This window comes from Diabrotica undecimpunctata, chromosome 3 (assembly GCF_040954645.1).
Source record: "Diabrotica undecimpunctata isolate CICGRU chromosome 3, icDiaUnde3, whole genome shotgun sequence".
Lineage (NCBI taxonomy): Eukaryota > Metazoa > Arthropoda > Insecta > Coleoptera > Chrysomelidae > Diabrotica > Diabrotica undecimpunctata.
Window position 1 is genome coordinate 1,138,737 of NC_092805.1, and position 26,296 is coordinate 1,165,032.

The following is a 26,296-nucleotide window of genomic DNA, read 5'->3' on the forward strand; positions in this document are numbered from 1 at the left end:
TTGTTACAGTATTTCGAGTACAAAAATTACAGTATTACAGAACAAAAATTTATTAGTTTAGAAAACATAACATATATAGCAAATAACATCGCAATACCAAACGATATGATTTAGGAAATCAAGGACAAGTATTTGAGAAAAGAAGAACGAAAAAGGAACTGGTAAAAGACGAACTACTGGATATGGTGGAAAGTAGAAAGAGGATAAAAGATAAGAACGTGGTGGAATACAAAAAAATTTACAAAGAAATAAACAATGCTATTCGACAAGTCAAAAATAAATGGATGATTGAACAACGCAAAGAAATTAAAATATTGATGAAAATACTTAATCTTCATAAAAACGTAAAAATAAATGCAAAAATTTATAAACCTAGAAGATAGTTATAAGATTGTAAAGATGACTCCATATGAGACAATTCTCTTTTAGAATATATCATAAACCTACCAAACTTCCAAACATTAAGAAATCCCTTCTAAATAAAATGAAACCCACGAACATATTTATTGTCAAAAATTTTAATTCCTTTTACCATTTATTGCAGTTTGACCTCAACAACTTATTTAGGTACCCACTAAAACACGTGTTTATAATAAAAAACGAAGACGCCGATGACTTTTATTCGGACCTTTGTCAGTACAATATTTTGGTAATGAGCGAAATATATGTAGCGTTTTACGACGAAGCCAACATTGACATATACGAGGTTTACAAAACTGGACCCAAGGTTAATTGTGGTAAGTATGTTAAATAATTTGTATAAAAATATGTTTTCTATTGACGTTTATGCGTTTTCTTTAATACAGCACATAAATTTACGAAAGACATTGCAAGGTTTCAGTATCAGAATCTTTTCAAGTTTTCGTTGCATTTTTGCTTTAATTTTTGTTCAAACAATTGTTTGATATTGAGTTTGTCTTTTCTTTTCGATGGTAGTTTTTCTAGTCCTTGTTTAGCTGCAATACATTCTTTAATTGCTTCTTCTTTCCAAGCGATTTTAAACCTTACAAATTAAGTCTTCTTGGCTTCTTATGTATAAATATAATGGTTAACCTGCTGTATAATTATTTTGTAAATAACATTATAATCGTGTACTTACTGATTATTTAATTTTATAAATCATCATCATCGTCACTAAATTCACTACCGCTATCATTATCTAAACCTATAATCACTGGATTAATTTCACTATAATTTTATTTTACCGGATCATTTATTTACAGTTTTGGCACATATTTCTGGAGTTGCAGTTTTAAGAGCTTCTTGCCACATTTCCCTAACTGCATCGTCACTGTATCCACTGCATCCAACGTGGTTCTCATAATACATTTAACATATACCCCAGATGTGTTCGATTGGATTAAACTGGCAGTGATACGGCGGTAACCGTAGTACTTGATGTCCAAAACTTGATACAATTTGGTCAACTATATAAACTGTTGGTTTCTCACTACGTTTCGAAATTTCCAGTAACTCTTATTTAAAAGCGTATTCCGGAATAAATCCAATCTGCGCTTTCTATAAAGTGTTCTTTCCCTTCTGCATGAAGAATGATGTGTCTTTTGCCATCGCTATCTGTGTGCTTTATTGATTTTATGATGTCGTCTTGCCAAATTCTTTTCATTTTACCCTTTGCAAATATCCATGTCTCAATTAAGTATACGAATGTGGCATTTTCAGATTTAAGTCTAGTATATTCTCTCAAAATTTTTTTTTATAAATTTATCGAACTTTACATAAAATGATGACGATAAAATAGACATTTACTCAGTCTGTAGTGATATAAACGTCACATGTTTGTTATTTTTCTTCAAATAATTATATTATTCTAATTCCTCCTATTTAAAATACTCACCAAAGTCATAACTACTCGACTAACAAGGAAATTAGACGAATACCAACCAAATGAACAGGCAGGTTTTAGAAAAGGCTATTCAACTTCCGATCACCTGTTAACCACAAAAATATTAATAGAAAAATGTAACGAATACAAGTCTCCAGTTTTCCTAGCATTTGTAGACTACGAAAAAGCTTTCGATACCATAGAACACACGGCCGTAATAAACGCAATGCAAAATTGTAGAATAGACAGCAGATATATTAACTTAATAAAAGAAACTATGAACTAAGCTACAGCTACATACTACCTAAATGAAAATGAACACACGAACCCTGTACCATTAAACAGGGGAGTCAAACAGGGAGATACTTTATCACCCAAACTGTTCACCTTAGTTTTGGAGGACGTTTTTAAAAACCTAAATTGGAAATATAAGGGAATAAACATCAATGGCCGCTACCTCAGTAATCTACGATTTGCAGATGACATAATCCTGATAGCTACTGACCTACAAGAAATGCAAACCATGTTTTTAGAACTACATACCGAATCTTCTAAAATAGGACTGAAAATGAATTTAAACAAAACAAAAGTCATGCACTCCGAAGACACCGTGACAATAATAAACGATAAAGTTATAGAAAAAGTTGAAGAATATATATACTTAGGACAAAAAATAATACTAAATAGGGAAATTCAAACTGAAGAAATAAAAAGAAGAAGAAAGTTAGCTTGGGCAGCATTCGGTAAACTGAACTATATACTCAGAAATCAACAAATTCAATTACATCTTAGATCTAAAGTTGTTGATGCATGCATTATTCCGATATTAACTTATGCGGCACAAACATGGACAATCACAAAAAAGAATATGAATATACTTAGAGTCACTCAACACGCGATAGAAAGAGTAATGCTAGGTATATCACTTAAGGACAAGAAAACAAACACATGGATAAGACAGAAAACCAAAGTCACCGATGTGGTGCAAAAATCATTAAAGTTGAAATGGGAATACGCTGGACATGTAGCTAGGAGCGATCTAAACAAATGGCACAGATCAATTTTAACCTGGAGACCATACCAACACAAAAGACACAGAGGCAGACCTCCTATGAGATGGACAGATGATCTGAAAAGGACTGCCGGGAAAAATTGGCTACAATTAGCGTACAATAAAAAACAATGGAAAGGAAGACTTGAAGAGGCTTATGTTCAGATGTGGACGTGAATGGCTAGACGAAGAAGAAGAAGAAGAATTCCTCTTGATTAAAAATGGCTGGTTACTCTGATGGCCTCATTTAGTGGCATTACAAGAAATTTTTGAATTCAGTTTTCTTTCTAAAGCATAGCAAAGTTTTTCTTTTTAATTTTATTTATTTTTAATCAATATAATTGTTTAATCTAATCTCTTGTGTGTCTTTGCCAAATTGTACAGCTTGCTTATTGTACAGTTTGCATTAAGATAAGACCTACCTACACCTGAGAAAAAGCTAGTCAAAGCGTTAAAAATAAAATTGACATCCCAAGTGCAAGTGTGGTTTCTTGGTTACACAATTAAGTGTCGTTTTATTGTTACAAGTTTGTAATATGCACAATCTCCAATATTCTATAACTATTGCAAATAATGTGTCGTAAAGTATTTCGTATTTGAATAGACTAAACCTAGTATGTTTTTTAGTCATAAATAACTACGGAAACTGGTCGTTAAATCTGGGATTAATTAAGAAAAATACGTCAATATTTACGAGAAGAAAGGATTTTAAAAAATATGAAATTCTTGTTTTACACTCAGTAAAAGATAATGATAGCTTGAAGGCAGATTTTGATGATATAAGGTGAATATATTTTACACAATATGTAGCTATTTTAATTTTAACCTTTAACTACGGGCGCCCCTCCATTAGTCATAACTACGTGCGCGGTGTATTCTGTACACCACCGACTAAAATCGCAAATAAAAGCCACAACTAGGTATTTTGAGTACATATATTGTATATAATAAATGTAGGCATATATTTAAGAGAATGTCTTAACATAAAAAATAATACATAACGAAAATATAAAGATTAGCAACAAATATAAGAACAAAAACTCAACCACTTCTTTTTCACTAAAAATAACCTTCTTGAGATTCTTGTATATTAGCTTAACATTAAAAATATTATAAAACTAGTATATAAATCTAAAAACTAGGAGTAAATAATCATTCACAAATGAACATATTTAAGAATATGTTGCTATTCACTTTCGTTTTCTTCCTCGTTTGCGTCTACTAAATTACAATTTGCACAAATTGTAACAGAGTGCTCTTTACAAACAATTCTATTACATTTGTTGCAAGATATTGTTGTAACTCTATTTTTGCTCCTTCCGCAACAATGGCACCTCCCCCGTTTTTTTGCTGGTGGTTCTTCATCGTGGTCGTCTTGTACGTTTTTGTATTTCTTCAAGAATATTTTTAAATCCAGAGGTAAACTCTGTATTTCCGCCCTCTCAGAAAGATGAGGTCTTATCAATGCCAATGATAATTCTTTTAGAAAAACTCTTCTATATTTTTGAGGATTGTCGATGTTGGCAGCATTGTACAGGATCTGGCTGTTAATTCCGGCAATATTCAGGAGTTGAAAAAACAATGCCATTGGCCATCTTCGTGTTCTTCGGGATACCGAATAGGTACTGCACATTTTGTCTACAGTGTCTACGCCTCCTTTATGTGAATTATAGTCTAAAATTATCATTGGTTTTCCTGTTTCGGGATCTACTGTAGAATTACTGTGCATGGTAGATAGGAGAATGACAGCTTTATTTTTTTTTTGGTGTGTAGGATACAATGGTAACTTCTTTTTGAAAACCAAAAGTGGATGATCCAATTGGTGTGTTTTTTCTTGGTAAAAACTCTGGAGGTAGTTCCCTTTTATTTCGTTTAAATGTGACAACCATCGTTATCATTTCCTTCAAAAGGTCAATTGCCAACGGATAACTCGTATACCAATTGTCGCATGTTAAATTACGGTTTTTACCTTTCCAAGGTTGAAGCAGGCGATGGGTAATATCCGTTGGTGTGTCAGATTTTTTGTAGGGCCCTTCCGGTTGTTGACCACAATACACCTCAAAATTGGTGACATAAAAGGTCTGCGCGTCACATAACACAAACACTTTTAAGCCATACTTTGCAGGTTTACTTGGAATGTATTGCACAAAGTTGCATCTACCTCTAAAAGGTATCAACATTTCATCGATAGTCATTTCTTCTCCCAAGGAATAGTTGCTGCTACAGTTTTTCATAAACGTATCAAGAGTAAAGCGAATGGCAGCAAGTTTGTCAATTGATTTTCGGTCCTTTCGAGTATCTTTGTTGTCAAACCTAAGAGCGGCAAGCAAAAATAAAAATCGATCTGCGCTCATACAGGCTCGAAAGATTTCTGAGCCGGTACCATCTTCTGTCCACAATTTGAGGAAGTGTGTATGATTTTGTTTTTTAGTCCCTGCAAGAAATAATAATCCTAATAATGCCATGATTTCCTGTTTAGTCGTATCTTTAGCCCGTCTTGGCCGTTCATAATTTAATCGCATTTTTGCAATCTGCAAATTTGTACATTCAACTATATTTTCTATGATTTCATTTGTAAAGAGTTTTTCAAAAGCACTTAGTTCCGTAGTAACATCTCTCGCACAAACTGTTGGCCCAGGAAATATCTTGACAATATTTTTTGAAGGAGTTTTAGTAAATTTGCTAAGAAGAGATTTCTTATACCATTTAGTTTTTCTGTCTTTTGCTATAAAATAATCATTGTCTTCATCAAGATCTGAACTGTTTTCAATGTTACTGTTTGTGTCTGAGTCAATCGTATATTGATTTTCGTCATTCAGATCAACTTCTGATTCAGTGTCGTGCTCCTTTTTGTCTATTAGCTCGTCGTCTGAAGTATCTGGGTCTCCACCAACATCTTCATCAGATTCTTCCTCAAATATAGCTTGAGCCATAGCTCTAAGTTCATCTTCTGAGAGTTTTTGGGGATTTCTTACTGGTACACGATCCCTGCAAAGTAAATATTTTGTAGTACCTCTCGATTTATAAACGTTACGAGAAATATATAGAGGCAACGTTTGTAATTTTTATTATTTATTTCTAATTAATATTTCAAAGAGACATGACCGTATTGCTATGGAAGAAAGAACATGAAAAAACAAGACCACAAAAACAACTAGAAGGTCGTTAAATAGTCCAATAATAGGTACTCACAAATATCCAAATAGATAACGGTATATTAAGTTATCAGAAAATGCTAAAATAAAATATTTGATCAAATGTATTATCATAAAACTAGTTTTATTATAATAAAATGAAAGTTTTATTAAAATTTTAATAAGAAATTACAAATTCTTTTATTCAAAACGTTGCAAAATGTCTAGCTTTTGTTACATTATATAAGTCGCTATACATTAATAATGCTATTTTTTAGTAGATAAACGTAATATAAATCTCACAAAATTTACTTACATAACTAGGTGCTTGGTGTACTACATACACCACTGGTAAACTTCTCCTGAATTTTTCCAACCGTCAGTCTATCTCTGCAGCAATCAATTTTACAACTGTTGAGGTTTATAGCTGACACATCAGAGATAGGTTAGGTAGAGGGACACGTGCGCAACCAGTGCTTATCAGAAATAGCGGCCAATTTAGTGCGACTGGTGTACTGAGTACACCGTAGCCCGATTGCAGTTCGTTGGATTGATCGTGTGTTGTAAGGTAGTGTTTTATTTTAAGCTACAGTGCATTTTTTAATTGTTTTTTACCATTTCCGAGAAATAAAAAATAGGTTGTGTTAACTACACTCAGGTGCAAAAAAATCGATCCATTCCTTATTTCTTATTTATTTGAAGTTGTATAATTTTAGAGACATTAAATTACGTATGTAAATTTAGGTGTACCCTCGTATATGAGAAATAAAATAATATTTTTAATATTGCTTTTTATATTTCTTAAAACAAATTGGTATTTCAGGTTTTTGTCAAAAAGGGTCTGAAGCAAGTAGATATTTATTGTATGTTGTTTTTAATTCAACAACCACACTAGTGTAGTGATTTTATTTTCAAAACTTGTTATATTTTTATTTAATTATCCTTCCTAAATGTCTCTAACTCCGACAGATGCTTCAAGGGCGGTGACTTTAGTTCAAGATGGTCGTAGCCAATATTATGCAGCTGAAATGTTGGGTGTTAGTCGATCTTCGGTTCAAAGAGCAGTTCGGCGTTTTAGCGACACCGGTAACTTCACAAGAAGACCAGGATCAGGTCGTAGAAGGGTAACATCCGAAAAAGATGATCGAATTCTGGTCTCATCATGTTTGAGAAATCGGCATCTAACTTCAGTTGAATTTAAGTGAGAAATGTGGATGTAAGTAGATGGACAGTTCGTCGACGACTTGTAGAAGGTAATTTATTATCCAGAAGGCCAGCCCTATCTCCAATACTATCCATAGAACATCGCAGAGCTCGCCTTGCTTTTGCAAGAAAACATGAAAACTTGAGTGATGAAGATTGGAGCAATCTGGACTCAGATGAGTCCAGATTTTGTCTAAGGTCACCAGACGGCCGAGAAAGGGTTTGGAGAAGACACGAAGAGCGATATTTTCAATGTAATATTGCGGAAAGGATAAGTTATCGGGGGGCTCCGTTATGGTTTGGGCTGGTATCAGTTCAGAAGCCCATACTGATTTAGTTATTGTAGATAGAGGTTCTATGACTGCTGCAAGATACATAACAAGTATTTTAGATCAGCATGTGGTACCTTTTGCTCCTTTCATTGGACCTAATTTTATTGTTATGGACGACAATGCGCGTCCTCACCGTGCTAGAATCGTTAACCAATATATAGAGGAGGTGGGAATTGTCCGTATGAACTGGCTGCAGTCCCGATCTCAATCCCATAGAACATCTATGGGATATGATGGGAAGACGTCTTCGAGCACGAGTACCCCGTCCAAACAACTTGGCTGAACTTACAGCGGCTCTTCAATAAATATGGGACCAATTGGATCAATTTGATATCCAGAGGTTAATTACCTCAATACCTAGACGTGTACAGGCTGTTATAAGGGCCCGAGGGGGAAACACTAGATATTTATTTATTATCAATGTTTTTTTTAATTTTAGAAAGTTTTGAATATTCTTGTATTTTTGAGTTTTGGCGTATGTCTCTATAAATAAATAATTTTTTTGGATAATCTGTAAAAATTATTTTAATCTAACATATACTTTTACATATATACCTGATTTAAAACTAATATCTTCAAACGTTTTCTTTTTTCAGCAAATAATATCCATCGATCGATTTTTTTGCACCTGAGTGTATTAACCAAAAGTTAGAACTCACAAGTATGGAACCATCTTACTTTTCACTTATCCGCATTGACGAACCATTCGCAATTAAAACGATCCTAGTAAGTGCCGGTGAAAATTTACTTCTGACCTTTAACATTGTTGCCGTTAGTTCTCAGTTCAATTTGTAGATGACTCATCTTCAATTGAAAATTTTTATAGTATAGTTATCTTAAATAACTGTAAATACCGCTAGTGTGTTTGTGTTTCGCGATGGACTATTGGAATCGGCGGTATATATAGGTAAGATAAGAACTTTACAAATGGACTCTGACGAGATCTTATTTTAGCAATTCAAGTAAAGTTAGGCATTAGATTAAATATTTGTTAATTCGTTTATCCTTTTATTCCCACATCCGTGGGTGGTCCATCGATCTTCAATTTATTGAATTGCCAATTCGCTCTTAATAGTGGTAAGATACCATTATAATTTCTTGCTCATCTTGTACCATTTTGTACAGTTCCTACAGTTCCTTGTTTTATTTTTTCTTAAATTTCGTTTGCCCATGACGAATTCCCTTTATTATAAGAATTTTTTTTAAGTATTTTCCATTGTATTTTCAAATGTTTCCAATAAAACTATCCATGTATTTACAAATTTTGTATAACGTCTTGTATATCTTTTTATATAACCAAATGAAATATGAATAAACATATTTAAGTTGACTTAATTCTTCTTCTTAGAGTGTTGTCTCCCTACGGAGGTTGGCAATCATAATGGCTATTGACTTAATTGACTTAATTACAAATATTTATACTAGTAATTCATTTATTCTGCTAATGTAGGAAAGCAACACCGAATGAACCATACTTCTTGGGAGATTTTCCTGCAATCTACTACATGGTTCAATATTTGAATGCCTCATATGCTATTAAATTACATACAATGTATGGCCACTATAACAAAATTACTGGAGAGTATTATGGTATTATCAAAGATTTGTACTTGGGGATTGGGGATATTTCAGGTACGTAATACTGTGCTTTTATTGTGTTATGTAATAGTACATATTTCATTTACTGTAAGTATTTCGTTCATTCATTTAGTTTTTGTTTGTTCTTTAATTCTTAAATTGTTATATAATCCATTCCCTATCGATTTTGTAACGGTAACACCGTCATGGCTTCTATGTCCTCGCACTTTTACCAACGACCGGCCAACATTATTGATGCGCGCTAAAAATAGAACACCTGCCAAAAGTAAAAAATGTCATGAGGAACAATGAGAACTAAGTTCATATTTCAAAGTCTTCAAGTTTTCTTAGAACTGTACCTTTTAAAGTCCAACCTTCGACATCATATAAAATAATAGAGAATACATAACATCTTTACTTTTCAGTCTCAAAGTAATATTGTTTCCACATAAGATTTTTTTCATCTTAAAAAATGCAGTTCTGGCTTCTCGATACGTATTCCAATTTCTTTGCTCATGTTCCAGTTCTTATTTAGATTACAACCGAGGTAAAGTGATACTATTGGTTCTCTACAGTTATTCTGCATAAGTGTGTTGTAAGCTTCAGTCCATATTCATCACACGTTGTGATAATTTTATTATTCAGATATTGAAGTACTTCGTAACTATTTGCAATTAACACCGTATCATCCGCATACCTCAAATTATCAATATTAATGCCATTAATTTTGATACCACATTAAACACTACCCAATGCTTTATTGAAAACGAACTCCGAATAGATGTTCAATATTAGTGGAGACAAAACGGAGCCCTATCTTCCTTTTCTTCGTATTTAAAGTTCTTCAAAATTATCCTGACCAATTATGATGTTTGCACCTTGTTGCCAGTAAAGATTTTAAATTTTTAATACCTACCTGTTGAAGAATGGCTATCATTTCAGTATGTTTTATCAGTATATAAATTATCTTGTATATCACTACTAGAGTTATACCACACATTTTCATAGTATTGCATCATTATCATCATCATCATGCAACTTCTTCTGTCCACTGCTGGACATAGGTCTCTCCCATTTTTCGCCACTCTTCACGATTCTGTGCATCTTTTTGCCGTTTCTTGGATATTTGTTTAATTTTGTCCATCCAGCGTGTTGGTGGTCGTTCTCTGCTACGTTTGTCTTCCCTTGGGCACCAGTCAATTCGTTTTTTGATCCATCTTGAATATTTTAGTCTCGCTAAAGAGACTGTTCTTTTCCTTAGGTCTTGGTTCCTTATTTTGTCTTTTTTTGTCACGTCGAGAATCGATCTTTCCATGCGCCTTTTTCCCACTCGCATTTTTAGTGCTGTTGTTTTTGTGGGATTGAGAGTTTCTGCTCCGTATGTGATAATAGGAAGAACGCATTGGTCAAATGTCTTCCGTTCCATAGCTATCGGGATGTTGCTCTTAAAGACGTCTCTTAGTGAACCATATGCTGCCCAAGCAAGTGTTATTCGTCGTTGAAATTCACAGGACTGATTATCCTTGCTTATTCTGATTTCATGACTGAAATATATGTACTTTTCTGTCAATTTTACCACTTGATTTTGGATGGTTAGGTGTTCGCTGGGAACCAAATCTGTCAAAAATTTGGTCTTACTGATGTTCATCTTTAGACCTATTGTTAAATATACGTTTTCTAATTCTTGTAGCATTTGTTGTGCTTCACGCAGATCTTCGGTAATAAATACTATATCGTCGGCAAAATGCAGATCATTGAGCATTTCCCCGTCCATTTTTATTCCTCTATTTTCCCACTTTATAATATTAAAGGCGTATTCGAGGACCATTATAAATAATTTAGGTAAGAGAGTGTCGCCCTGTCTCACACCTTGCTTTATATGACTTTCTCTGGTGGTATCATGTAGTTTTACACGCATTGTAGCGTTTTGGTATAATGTTTGTACTAACTTTGTAAGCCGGAAGTCTATTCTACTATTGGTCAGAGCAGTTATAATGCTATCTAATTCCACGGTATCGAAGGCTTTGTGAAAGTCTACGAAAATAAGTACCAGTGATCTATTCTATTCATATTGTAGGTGTAGGAATCGTTTGTTCCGAATTTTGAACGGAAGCCAGTTTGTTCTTGGGGCTCGTAGAAATCCAACTTTTTTTCTAATCTTGTCGTACTTATTCGGTAAACATTTTATAGATGTGGTTCAATAAACTGATTGGTCTATAGTTTTCTAGATGCGCCTTGTCTCCTTTCTTGTATAGTAACTGCATTCTTATATAGACTCCTTCTTTGTTCTTTAGTTTGTGTGTTTTATATTTTCCATTGTTTAGCCGTCTTTTCAGGACTTTCAGACTTTTATTCTCTTCTATTAAAGTTCGGTGGACCTTTTCATTCTTAAATTTTTTTAAATCTTTCCTTATAGCTTTTGATACTTCTTTGTTTATTTTTCGTAGTTTTTCTTCGTCAATTCTTTCGTTTCCTTGGATTTCTCTTCCAGTTTCCATTAGTTGCTTTGTTTCAATTCCAATGGTTATTTTTTCGTCTTGGTGTCTTTTAGGGCAGCATTTTACTTGAGCCTCTCGAATAGCTTCCACGATATTTTCGTTTAGGGTATTTATATTATTTATGTATTCATTTTAGGTTTTATTGATATTGTCTTGGTATTCATTTAAATTCGTTGGGTCCGGTCTTTCCATATCGGGTTCGCTTTCTGCCTAATCGTTTTGGATCTTTCTGTTATTAAGTCTAATTTTAGTTTAGTTCTTACCATTCTATGATCGCTGCCCGTGGTAAAGCTATTAAGGACTGTGACATCATTGAATATACGTTTTTTGTCACTGATTATGTAGTCTATCTCGTTTCTAATTCGTTTCTGAAGTGTTTGAACCAATTGTTGTTAAGAGTTTCTTCAGAATTTGATTCGGATCAGAAAAAGTAAAAAAGTAACAAACTAAAAAGGAACCTACTTGCCAGAAGAGACGCAAAAGAAACATTCATAAGCTCAGAACCTTTCGTTGGTAAAACAACACATGATCTGCGGATTATCGTAAGTTTCCTAACATGACATTGTTGCCTCAAGGGGGACTTGGACAAAATTGGACTGCCAGAAAGTGCAAATTGCAGATGCTGTCAATACATTTGAGCATTATCAACTCGAGTCATACGATTTGGTGGAAGTGTCACCTAAGGTCATAAGAGACTTTGTTAAAAAAGCTCAATAGATGTTATAAAGAGGTATAGTACTTTTTGTACTTTATTTATTAAGCATACAACAAACTTGTTTACATTTTACAAGTTAGCTTACCTTGTTGTCAGTCACATGTCAAGTGGCGTTTCTTAGGCAGACAGATGTGTGTATTGACACCGAAAAGCACACTGTTCTTAACCTTCTTATCAAAGGTCAATTCTCATGGTTACTTGTGACAATAGATCTTTTCTTCTTCTTATTGCGCCATCTTATTTCGAAGGTTGGCGATCCTAATGGCAATTGTAGCTTTGAAAAACTGTTGTATGAAAGATATCTGTGGATAAGCGGCCAAACCATCTCCTCAGGTCTTTCAGCCACGAGTTCTGGCATGTTCCAACTGATCTTTGCCCAGTACTTTACCTTCCAATATGATTTGGAGTAATTTATATCTTTCACCTCTCAACACGTTACCCAAATATTATATTTTTCTCTCTTGTGATTGTGCTGACCGGAGGAATATAAACGAAGCAGAGGAAGGCCCCAAATGAGATGGACAGATAATATCAAGAAGCACGTGGGTTCTAGGTGGATGACTGTAGCGACAGACAGAGAAGAATGGAAAAGAACTGGGGAGGCCTATGTCCAAAGATGGACCGAAGAAGGCTAATTAGATAGATAGATAGATAGATAGATTATGCTGAGTAATTCTTTTTGTTTATTCATGCCTTGAAGTACCTCACCATTGGTAACTTTTTCTTCTTCTTTAAGTGCCTTCTCTGCGACGAAGGTTGACAATCATCATTGCTATTCTGACCTTCGAGGCAGCTGCTCTGAACAATTGCCTTGAGCTGCAACCAAGCCACTCTCTCAGGTTCTTCAACTAGGAAACGCGTCTTCTTCCTACGCTTCTCCTATCCTCTACTTTTCCTTGAATTATGAGTCTAAAGATGTTGTATCTGTCGCCTCTCATCATATGTCCGAGATATTGCAATTTCCTTTCTTTTATTGTATTTTTCACTTCTCTCTTTTTGCCTATTCTCCTTAACACTTCTGTATACGTGACTCTATCTACCCATGGAATCCTTAACAATCTTTTAACTTTAACGTAACTTTTTGTATCCATGGAATTCTCAGCATCCGTCTGTATTTATACATTTCAATGGCATCTATTCTCTTTTCTGTTTCAGAGTCCATTGTCCAACATTCACAGCAAAACAGAAAAAACGTAACATCTGATCATTCGAATTCTGAGCTCTAGACTAAGGTCTGATCTTGTAAAAAATGTTTTCATGTTCATGAATGTTTTCCGCGCTTGTTTGATTCTTGACAGGATTTTTTTTGGGATACACTGGCTGTTAATATTTACCCTCAAATATTTTATGGAAGTAACCTGTTCTATTATTTGTCCCTTGGCGTACAAATGTAGGTGTTTAGTGTAGTTTAGTTGGGATATTAAACCTAACCTAACCAATTATTGTTCGTTGAGAGATCTAAGTGAACAGAATATTTTTCTGTTCGAACATTCTACTAATTCTAGCACTTTCTAGGTATCAAAAATACTGGTGACACCACTTAAATTTATTATTATATTTAATAAAGTGTTTAATACCAATTTTATTGCAAAGATTTTATACATTTTAGCTTCTATGTTAGTAACAGAGGAAAGACTCAGAGGTATTGATTATTTGGCCAAGGCGGACACGTGGAAGATACGGTTTCTATTAAAAAAACCTTCAATGTCGTACGTCGAAAATATTTATTTAATGACCTTTACAACAAAAGTGTGGATAGCAACAATTTGTATTTTGTTCGTGTTTTGTTTAGCAATATATTTTTTAATGAATTGGGAAAACAAAGAGGTAATCCATTATGTTTTAGGACATTGAACAGACATAAACTTGTTTAAATTATTTAGTACAATTAATCTAGCACATAGTAATTTTCTTTGCTTTTTTTTATACTGAATCAGCTTCCCTCATTACTTTTAATATAGCAATATGATTTTTTCAAAAGAGTTTAACTTTTTCGATACCAAATGATTTTACAACTTCTTCCCGTATTTTTGCAAAATAAATTAATCCCTCTCTACATTCTGCCACCCACATCATAAATTTTAATATATTTCAGACAATTTCATAATTTTGTGCCCTTAAAAATCTTATGTTTTACTAGCAAATTCAATTCTGTAATTAAATTCTTCCACGAATTGTACCAGTATTAACTTTTTCGTTACTGTGGGGACATATATGTCCCAGTGAATTTCAAAAAATCTGCTGACATCTGTTTGTCGCCAAAGCCAATGTTCTTTGAACGCATTCGTATTTTTAGACATTCGGTACCCATTACGTAGTAGTATGCATGGTACAATGAACACAAGGTATGATACATAATGTTGCAAAATCGGTTCGCTTCGCGCACGACGTAGTCAAGAACGCTTCTTCACGCAACATTAGAATGTAATTGTAAATGAAAGATTTTTAATTTTAAGTTTTTTACATTATCTGGCTAATTTAATTATAGTAATTATAAAGAGTTGATAAAATTATGTTATTATAATATTTAATCATAAATAATATTTTGAAGTTAATGTAATTTTATTGATTTTTGGTACATTTATTTTGTTCACATAGATATCCTTTACGAAACAAGTTTTAATTATCTTTTATTACACATAGGTACAGGTTGGTCAACTTATACTCCAGAGTTTGATATTTCAGATTTTTAAAAAGATACAAAAAAGTGGTATCTACATAAAAATGGGTCGATTACAGTTAAAAATTTTAAAATTATTTTCAAATATACAAGGTATTCCCACTTCTTAATTTGTTAAAGATCACTTTGTAATGTAGGTACACAAAATTTGTACGTATATACTGAACTAAACACAAAATCAAAATAAATAATATTAAAGTCAATTTTATTTAGATCGGATGAGCTGGCTGGCCATCGAATATGAGTGTAGTGAGGTCACACAATATTGCACAATGTTTTAAATGACATCTTTCGTAATTTTCACACATAAAATTATCTTGGTATTGTTTAATAATAATAATGATGTAAGAACTAAGAGCCTAGTAGGCCTATGGCTAATGTACTATTCTTTGTCACTCCATTTTCTTTCAAAGTTCGTTACGTTAAGTCTTCTCATATCTTCTTGAACTTCGTTGCTTCATCTTGACCTCGGTCTTCCTCTTCGCCTTTTGCCTGCCAATTCACTAGGTAGTACCATTCTGGGAGTTCTAGATGGAATCATTCTCTGCACATGGTCCAAATATCTTAGTCTTTGAATCTTAGTTACCGCTAATATCTTACCACAAGATTTTGCGCTCCCAAACTAATAAAACCTCCTGGTGTTTTTTTGTTGTGACCAATTTTTCAGAAGCATAAATCACTATTGGCCTTATAAAAGTCTTATACGTCCTTAATTTTGCTCTTCGAGATATATTTTTGCTTCTTAACAACCCATTGAGAACATATATAGCGTGGTTGCCAGACATAATTATTTTCTGTATTTTTCCTCACAGTTAGGTTCTCTTATGAAGACATTTCCTAAGTACTCAAATCTTTTAACTTATTCGAATTTATATTGTGTTGTATTAAGGGGTGATATGGAGTTTTTAGTCTCATCCAAAGGAATTTTAGCGACTAAATAGAAAGATACGAAAGAAGTAATGCTGATGTCCAATTGTCACAGTACAACTGTTGGAATTATCAACAGAAAGCTGAAAACTGGAGAGAAAGCTGAGTTGACTTATCCAGGAGCAATTATTTTTTTACAATAATTCTATGAGAGGAGTAGATCTCGCCGATCAAAACGTTAGCACATATGATATGGACCAATAATCTGCAAAATGGTGCAGAAAAGTTTTTTTTATATATTAGTTGTGTACTAGCTATTGTAAATTCTTGGATTATTTACAAGGATTTGCATAAAAGAAGTGGACAACAAGATAATACAAAATTTTCACTTTTGAATTTTCTGGTGCCATTTGCAGAACAGCTAATTGAATTAGGAAGATCGAAATCAAATATAAAAAGACGAATAATTGGCCGTTCTGGAAGAACATCTAAACCACAGAAACAGATGATCAACGTTGGCCACCAACAACAAATACCGACTAGGAGAAGGAGCTTTAGATGCTCGAACTACGACTATTTATACAGCGTGCAATGTGCCCATATACAAAAATTGTTTTTATCATCACATAATTCATAAGAATTAATGTTTTTTTGTGTAATGTACCTTTTTTATTTTGAATATAAGTTTGTTTCTTTATTGATGGGATTTATTTATCCCACCATTCAACACTAATGGGACATATATGTCCCATGTGCTTTCTAAGGATACAAGGACACGCAACAATGTAAAAAAAATCAATCGCTTTGTTAGGTCTCTAGGGATGAACAAGTATCATTAAAGTCATTTTAAACAGTTTTATGTTTACTTAAAATGAAATCAGTAATTAAAGGGTTAATATAAATTTTTACTCTCCTACATTGTTTACAATAGTACCTCTTCGGCAAACCGGCACGCATTCAACTTTGAAAGACAATGTAAAATTGGTCAGTCTGTACTTACGTATATCAAAAACTAAAATTTTTTTTATAATTTCAGTTACAAAACGAAAACCAAAATATATCCAAAAAATATACTATCAGTGATGCTAGTTTGCTATCGTTTGAGGCTTTGTGTCAACAAGGTAAGTTTTTGATTTTAGTAATTATTATGTTTCATGGGTGATAAACAAAAAAAATACAAACATTCACCTGTTAATATTATTAAATTAATATCTCCTGAAACTCTTCTTCGGGAGCTATTTTCTTGTAGCATTGTAATGTTTTTTACTGTTTTTAATCGGAATTAACTACAATTTTACTTGAAAATACGTTTATTTGGACGTTTCGGTTACCATTCGCAAAGTTGAGTTGATTAAATACAAGTTTAATTTTCCTAAATAAATATAAATAAGAACGGAGAATTTCCCTAATAATTGTCACAAAATAAAACAAAATGGCATTAACAAATCGAGAAAATCAATTTAAACATTCAATAAAATTTCCCATTTATTATATCTATCAAAAAACAACCAACTTTAGTTAACTCACGAGATAAATTTATTGATTAAAATCTCTTATGTCGTACGGTCGGTTCATCCTCTAAGTTATTTGAAGTCTGAGGATGGTTTTTGACCGCCGCTGTGGAGGAGAAACGAAGGTTTTTCGATTCCATCCTCTTGCTCGTGGAGATATAAGTTCACACTCCTCGAGGTAACCGCCAGGAGAATGTTGACTCTTCGACTGGCCCTGGATTGCGGAGTAATTGTAAGTCCTTTCGGATCTTTTATTTACTCCGGCAATCACGCTCAATATCGAAGGGCTCACTCCGTACCGCCAAATCTCGTGAAATAATTCCAAGTCCCGTAAGGACCTTTATTTATTTCTAGCCAAGAGATGAAGTGCTGCTTCAGCTCGGCCACCGATTGAGGAGTAATTTTTTTTATTTAACTTATTAGGTAACCCGGGCTTTTATTTACTACTAACTAGTCGTGGTCTATTGAAACGCTGTGTCAGTTCGACTTGATCCGAAATAGTTTTAAGGCAATCTGTCTTTTTTCTATTTCGAGGATCGATGTCTCTCTCGCCAGTGAGCGTTCTCTCTGAGCTGTTTGATACGTAGCCGTAATGCTATAGACTTTTGTGCTCCTGTACCAGTGAAGTTAAGTTGATAAAAAGGTGTCAGATCTGTGTAAGACGCCATTCGTAGATTATGTAGAAAGTAGCATTGCGTTTAGAAAATAAGTATGTAGCATATAGTTGTTAGGAAATAAAGACACTGATAACTAAAGAGTCAATATTTATTACACCACCTCAACAGAAACATCTGGTTTTGTAGATTGTTTTTCGACATATTGATTCAAACATAAATAAATTTATTATAATGCATACCAGTATCCATTAAGTTGTATATAAGTTGTATATACCAGAAGAAAAGTTGTATATAATGCGTTTAATACAAAAACTATTAAATATAGATAAATATAAATTTAGTAACAGATAAAGTTCAAAATAATAAAATCGTTCAATATATTTTAGGTTCTGAGCTAAAATCACACACCTACGCCGGAAAAATCTTATTGTTTATGTTATTCGTAGTACTTATGTTCCTATATGCTGCTTATTCAGGCTACATACTGGTTTTGCTACAATCGACTACACCTATTAGATCTATTCGACATCTCGTTGACAGTAGACTGGAAGTTGGCGGTATTAACATCAGCTACCAAATTTCTCACTACAACGTAAGTATAAAAAATTGTAATTTTGTGCTACCTTAAAATATTCTAATAATACGATATTTCATACAAATCTATAATTTTTTATTGCATGTTTTAATTATAATTAAAATTACATGTCATTGTCGATTTGATTTCCAAAGTGGATTCCTTTCCCGGAATACGGTCCTGACAAGAAAAGACAAAAAAAAATCGAAGTAAGCCTAACTTAACAAAAACTAATAAACGAAAAATAAGCAAAGAGATAAGGACTAAATGTACAAAAAAAAACAGAATGGAGTAGATAAAAAAAGTTTATAAGACTGATAAAACAGAAAATCATAAAAAAAACAGTGAAAATAATGCTTAATAATGTAAAAATCAAATGAGCAAACCTACACGAACAACAAATTAACTAAGGAAGAGATGAAAATGTAAAGAGAAATTAGGAAAGAGCCAGATATGAAAAGGTAAAAGGAAAATATACAAAAGTATGCTTTAAAAAGAATAATAATAATAATAAAAGGATTAATCCGTGGCAACGTAGACCGGATCTTATACTGATTTAAAAGACTAACTAGAAAATCAACATTCTTTAAGAAGTGGTAAATCTTCTAAAGACCATACCAAGCCGTGTTCTGTTAAGGTGCCCTGAAGTGTGTTGGATTTAGGATGGAAGGGTCCATCTGCACGCAGTCCTCCCAGAGGAGTTATGCTCACAGATGCACCCGTAGCTCCCTGCCTACCAACTAAAGTCCACTTCCTCAACCGGACCACTCATCCGGTAAGTCCTTTCCAGGCCGTTGCATCCCTTGAATAACCCGTCTTTTCTTTCTCTCTCTCTTACCTTAGCTACAGATTCCTCTCTAGTATATTCTTCCTACTGACAATTTGAGATACTGCGTCTAGTATTGCCTTCTATTCAGTCTTTCCCCTCATTACTACATGCATATTGTATTTGCGCTTACCCTACCTACCTTCCTGTGTAATTCGTTTCTATCCTCGTCGAACATTCTGCACTACAACACACAGTGCTTGGACGTATGAGATAGTCCACATTCTGTGCACTTTCCATCCGCTATTTTTCTTATCCTTTAAAGGTAAGCCCTAAAGAAGCCGTCTCCTGAAAGTGGTGAAAACGTAGTTAGTATCAGTCATATTTGGAATTAATACCTTCGTCCAAGCCGCCCTATGCTCTCGGTTATGCTGCTATTCCTAGCTACTATTTTCTCCTGGTTATCCATCTCTTATGGATGAATGAGCAGGATGTTGTCTCCTGAACGTTTTTGCCCTGTCTTTTACCATCAGGTGGATGGGTAACACACTCGTGATCACTTGTATTGCCACTGTTAATATTGTTTTGTATGCACGTGCCACCCTTAGCAGTACTTTTCTTTTCACCTTTTGGCAGTCTCTGATCCTCCCACATCGGACATAATCCTTATCAGCGCCGAAATTCTCTCATCTGCCGTATGAACGACGTACTTCACATACACACCAAAGCTTCGCCTGGTATCTAGGACTCTCTCCAAGTAGTTCACTTTTTTGTTAGGTACGATCCTTTCTTCCTTCAGTACAAAAACTATATGGTCTCTGGCCCTCGGACCCTTTAGGATCATAGCTTAAATCTTCTCGGCTGCTAGTATGATGTCCCTACTTCCCATCCACGTCTTCACTTTGTTGAGGGCTCGGTTCGCTCTATGCACGATTGATTAGTTTTCATTGTGCTCAACCAGCACCACCAAGTAATCTGCATACACCAATGCCCAGGTCGATCTCCAAAATCTCGTTGTGAAGAACATTCCAAAGCAACAATGGCCCCACGACGGAGCCATGCAGCCCTTCCGCCGTGGTCCTCATAGAGTTATCTCCCGCAATATTAATGCACCTATCAGTGAAGTAGTTCTTGATCAATATCGTCAGTATCGACATGATTCTGACAAAAATTATTCAGCTATCACTATTAAAAGCAATTCTTATATTAAGAAAGGAAGCCACCATACATCTGCTCCTACATATAAATATCTCTCTCTTGATCCTGCTTATGGCGTCCACCGCAGATTTTTCTTTCCTTAACTCATATTGGCGGTCTGATATGCCACCTTCCCCCATTATATCCCTCTCCAGCCATGTCTTCACAAGAATCTCAAAGATCTTGAATAAGGTATTTAACAGGCATATATTCAACGGGATAGATATGAGATTTGCCGTTTTTAGATCTCCTGGAAACTCTTATCTTCTTAGCAGGTTGTTTATAATATTCTGTGCACTTTATCCTCGATGATGACACTTTGATTCGATGATGATGAAAAAATTTACTTACATACTAAACAAACAACTCCAACAATTAACTGAAAATATTGTCGTGGAATATCAAACCAGTTTCTAAACAAATCGTAGATACAACATTGCAGTCCGAAGAGACTTAAGTAATATAAAATATTACATAGCTTCAAGATCCCCCAAAATTATATTCAACTAGTAAAAGCAACAATGGATTCGTCAATAGCAACTGTCAGAATACAACATGGGCTCACTGAGAACTTTTCAATAGTCAAAGGTATAAAGCAAGGAGACGGGATCCTCATCAAATCAATACACATTGCCTCTTATGCCTATGACATCAGCCGTATGACTCGCAGAACGGAAGAAGTGACCAAAGATACTGATTTTATGGATCTTTAAAAAAGAAAATCACTTTCAAGATTGCTGACCACAACTTTCCACATTTTATTGTTGAATTTTCAACCCGATTTTGCCCCAATTGCCTTAATTTCCTTTTTTTATTATTCATGTATTTACAAATCCTTTGCTGTATCTCTCATAACGTTACTAAACGCATAAAAGACCTGCCTTGTCTGCGTAAACTGTCTGACATAGATGATGTTTTTTGGTTATTTTGTAGCTGACCAAAGATCCTGATCTTATGGATCTTTATAGTAAGAAAATACATCCGAATAGATTCTATTCCCTCGATGTTGGACTACGTAAAGTTCGGGATGGAAATTTTGCGTTTCAGACCGACATCGGTCCCAGCTACAATTACATCATCAAAACATTTAAAAATTATGATATATGCACATTGCAAGAGTTGCCGTCTTTTATGAGCGTAAGTTTTATTGTATATCATTTATGTAATGTTTTTACGTAAAGTTTGTCTAAAATTATATTGGCCTGGTTGGTACCTCTCTAAACGATTTATTTCTTATCTGCTTATTGACTTATACCGATGGTAATATGTTATGTATTCCCAATATCAGTTGACAAAACATAAACTTTAGTTTATGTTTTGTCAACTGTGGAGTTACCTAACTCCAATTAGAATAGAATAGAAATATTCTTTTGTTACTGAAAATTATACAATTTTATGGACAAAGCTTACAAAAAGTCAAAAAATAACAATAACAATTAAAATTAACTAAAATTACATAAATCGTTTATATTATAAAATAAAAGATAATAAAATATACAATCCATTGCAAAATTTAACTAAATCGAAAATTACATAATAAAACCTGCATGTGATACCAAAATATATATAAAAATACTTTAGTTGCTTGTACCTAAACGTACTGTAATTTCTTAGTTATTCGTTAAAAAACTCTTCCACTAAATAATATGGTCTTTTAGATAGACAGGCATTTGGAAAGAAGGAAAGTTGTAGATTTAAATTGCAAAGCAAGATAGTTGTATAATTTTTTTGCTCAGTGGACGGGATCGGTAAATACACATCAAAGGTTGCATTTCTGGAGGAGTAGTCATGATTAGGTCTTGCTGGAAAAACCTGTAGGTGTTTACGAATTAAGCAAACAGTTTCTAGAATATATAAAGAGGGAAGAGTTAAAATCCCGTAATTTTTGTAATAACTTCTGCAATGTGTTATTCTACTAAGGCCAAAAAGATACCGTATTGTTCTTTTATAATATAAACATAGCATCAGATTGGGCAGATGTACTAGAACCCCAAAAAGAATGGCCATGTAGAAGATGAGACTCGAACAAATTTTTCGAAGATACTAAATTAATTCCCTTCGAAACAGATCTAATTGCATAGCAGGCTGAGGCTAGTTTCTTACTTTTCAAATCGATATGAAGGGACCTTTAAAGGTTGCTCTCTATAAAAATACCAAGAAATTTTACAAAATCAGCGATACTGATCTGGCTGTTATTAAGAAGCAAGGGTTAAAGAACTAATTTATGGGATAATGCTACTGTCTTATCCACGTTAAAAGAGAGTAAATTAGAGCCGGACCACGTTTTTAATTTTAGTAGATCAGAAATTATAGTTGCATAAAATTTTTTCATCAATTTTTAAGTTAGTGATGCCATTTATAAAGATAAGTAAAAGTAGAGGATCAAATACTGAACCTTGTTGTACTCCACATACAATGCAGAGTCAGTATCATTTGCTCTAACTAAATGTTTCCCATTCTTCAAGTAAGATTGGAAACAATTCAAAAAATACCTCGAATTCCGTAGAAATTTAGTTTTTTAATCAAAATGTGATTTATACAAGTAAAAGCTTTGGATTTGGAATATTTGCTTTTGATCCTATTGATTGTTTGGGTCAGTTCAGATTTATCAACTTATCTTACAAATAATGAATTCGAGACCTTTTTTAATTTGGGGAGATAGGAAATAGGATCTTGTTGTGACAAAATAGTTAATGGTATATTTTTAGCTGTGTTTGAGCTTTCGAAAATCGTTTATTATAAACTAAGTTTTCCTTGCAACATTTTAGAGCTTTTCCTACGATTCTGATAGGACATTTTTTAGCTGTTTTGTTAAGTTTTAGATAGGTTCCTCTGTACTTGGAGATATATTCAGTGACAACGACGTTGGTAGTATATACTGCTTTATGATCAGATAGTCCTGCATTAATAATTGTAGAACGTATATCAAGGGGTGAGAAATCTGAGACAATATAATCAATTATAATAGATGTATTAGTAATTCTTGTAGGAGAATTAACGTGCATTGTGAAACCATATGATTCGAATATATTGACTAAGGATAATTGGGTAGCATAAGCAACAGCGTAATTAATATTCAAGTCAGCGCATTCAATCTTTTTGCTTTTATTTGGCAGATGGTCTAACAAATTTAACAGGTTCTGAAAAAATAGTTCCGTGTATATATATATATATAAATGTATAGATTAAGATTCTTGTTATAAACCAATAAAAACCCAAAAAAGAATTAATTCAATAACAATTATTTATGCAAAACTCTTAAAAAAGGTACAACTATTTTTAATAAATTTTATCAGCTTTAGTTGTTGATTATTTAAAGCTGAAAAGCTAGTAATATATTTAAGACTACATATTTGGGGCAATATAAACGTCCACTTAACATAACGTAAGTAATATATAAAATCGTTAATCATTTATAAGTCTTATAAAAATTAACCGACACCTTTGATATTGCGCCCAAATTTGGATTTAGTGGTCACTCATCATTATCGCACATAAATTTGTCCACTGCTGGACGTCACCCTTTCTTGAATTGGTGGATTTATCATTCGATCCAACTAGAAGTCATTTAAGTAAATTAATTTTCTCTTAATACCAAATGAAGTTTACTTATTGACCTTTGTACTCACCATGACCATTCACCGACGCTTATAATGACTCTACTGAATGGTCTGGCAGAAATCTAAAACGTTCGTATGTAATGATAATGATGATAAGCAAATAAATAGTTTAAAGAAAAAACAATTGGGACAATATACATTGAGACAGACTTTACCTGCTACTATATTTTAGACCCCTCAATATTATGGAATACCAAAGGCTTCGAAGTTTAAAAAATTCCTTAAGATTGGGTATGTAATACAAAATTATTTAATTATATTATTTTGTAGCATTTGTAAATTCCTTGATATATATATTGCAATCCCTTCGTATTTGCTAAAACGCCAAAGAATATTTTTAGTGTATTACCATGTTTTCTATCGTACGTATTAAAACTCTGAATTCTTTCAATTCATCTTAGCCTCACCGAGGTCGAAAATAAACCATTTTAGAGTTTGTTTATTATTTCACAGATGTGTATTTCCTTTTTATCCTTTAATCGAAACCGCTTTAAGATAATTTTCGTGGTCAAATGAACGAAATATTCCAGTTTATATGTTTTGTTTATACTAAGTTGGGAAGCGAATGATTTTTAAGAATCACGTAATTCTCGCTAAGGCGTTGTCCGCATTGACAGCTGCTTCCTTGTCCAAATTTCACGTCCAATTTGTAATGTCTTTGTCCTTTTTTTATGGAAAATATATAAAGTATAGTAGCAGTTCAATTATAGTTGCTAGCTTCCACCCTCATTTTCTTATATCTGGTCGTCGTCCCAGTCTATATATACAGTTTTAGCGTGGCAGTAAATCTCCAGTTCCAACCTCAGAAATTTAGAAAATATGTAAAGTAAAGAAATTTAGTGAAAATCAAGGTAACTTTTTGTGTTTAATTTTAAAGTAAGGATAGAAATTTTTTTAATAATAATAATTGCTTTCATAATTTAAAAAGATAATTTTTTATTTGTAATAATTTATTTCTGCCACGGTGTATAGCCCAGTAATAATAGTAAGTGTTTCTCTTTGTTATTTTTGTATTTACTTTTATGACTATAATAAGTTTGTATTGTCTATTTTTGAGTATTTTTGTATTGTCTATTTTTGTAACTGTTTGTGGTGTGACAACATTAAATGTTTGATTTAGTTCCCAAAAACAATTTTTGATTTATCTAGAAAAAAAAGTTTATAACCCCTTTTTTAAGTTTTATTTGAAAAGATATATTTTGCATTTCTTACAATTATTTCAATAGTTACAACTAGTTGTTGTAATCGTTATAATTTGGTACCTCGAATCGGCGTCCATTTTAAATTGCTAGAGGTCCTTCCTGTTGTTTTGTTTGTCTATTTGTTCCAAGAGACTTATGTAAGCACCCCTTTGTTTCATTTTTTGTAGTTGCCCCAATGCAATCCCCCTGTTTCATTCATTTATCAGCGACCCCAGCTCTCCAAACAAACCCTGAGTGCCGTTCGCATAAGTTTCGTTTATTTTGATTGCCCTATCCCCACCCCAATAGGTTCTGTCCCTAATGTTCAACCCCCATAACAATACTCTATGTGGTAGTCAAAATATTACGATACAATTTTAAACTATAAAAACTGTATAGACTCGCCTTTCGATGTTTTATAACTTTATTACAAGGGCAATCACTTCACCTAATCCCTAAGCAAAATAGCGAAACCATAGCCAAACCAAAGTTTTGTTTGTAGAAGTCTTCTGCCTTTAACATACTTTTATATATACATTGAACATACTTTTATTTTCAGAATTTTAGTCGTTTCTGAAGCAGGACTAGCTCACAGGGTTAAACATAGATTAGCAAGCAAACCTCAATGTTACAGCGCAGGAGCTAACTTTCAATCTGTCCGAATCCACGATTGTTACACGATCTTTGTACTGTTTTTTGTCGGTAGCATTGCCTCAGTTACTGTTTTTGTAGCTGAACTAGTCGTCAATAAATATTCACGTTTCATATTAAAATAGGCACAATACATATGCACAACAAAGTGAGTACAACGATCAGTACAACAACTTGTTTAATTATATGCACGTAACACTCTTTGCTACACTACACTCACTACACTGTTCTTTTTGTGTATACGTTTGTAGAAATCAAATAAAATATAATTAGTATCT

The 26,296-nt window shown here is 33.4% G+C and overlaps 1 protein-coding gene across 1 annotated transcript in view; it reads left to right on the plus strand.

Moving 5' to 3' along the window:
- Positions 1 to 26,248, plus strand: part of LOC140437930 (uncharacterized) — a 38,288-nt gene extending 12,040 nt beyond the window's left edge. The window contains exons 4-12 of the mRNA XM_072527716.1: positions 545 to 737; positions 3,522 to 3,678; positions 9,014 to 9,195; positions 13,964 to 14,181; positions 16,938 to 17,022; positions 18,416 to 18,621; positions 21,500 to 21,703; positions 24,359 to 24,417; positions 25,927 to 26,248. Of these exons, the coding sequence (XP_072383817.1) occupies positions 545 to 737; positions 3,522 to 3,678; positions 9,014 to 9,195; positions 13,964 to 14,181; positions 16,938 to 17,022; positions 18,416 to 18,621; positions 21,500 to 21,703; positions 24,359 to 24,417; positions 25,927 to 26,143 (1,521 nt within the window). The 3' untranslated portion in view covers positions 26,144 to 26,248. The remainder of the gene's footprint in view (positions 1 to 544; positions 738 to 3,521; positions 3,679 to 9,013; positions 9,196 to 13,963; positions 14,182 to 16,937; positions 17,023 to 18,415; positions 18,622 to 21,499; positions 21,704 to 24,358; positions 24,418 to 25,926) is intronic.
- The last annotated feature ends 48 nt before the right edge of the window (positions 26,249 to 26,296 follow it).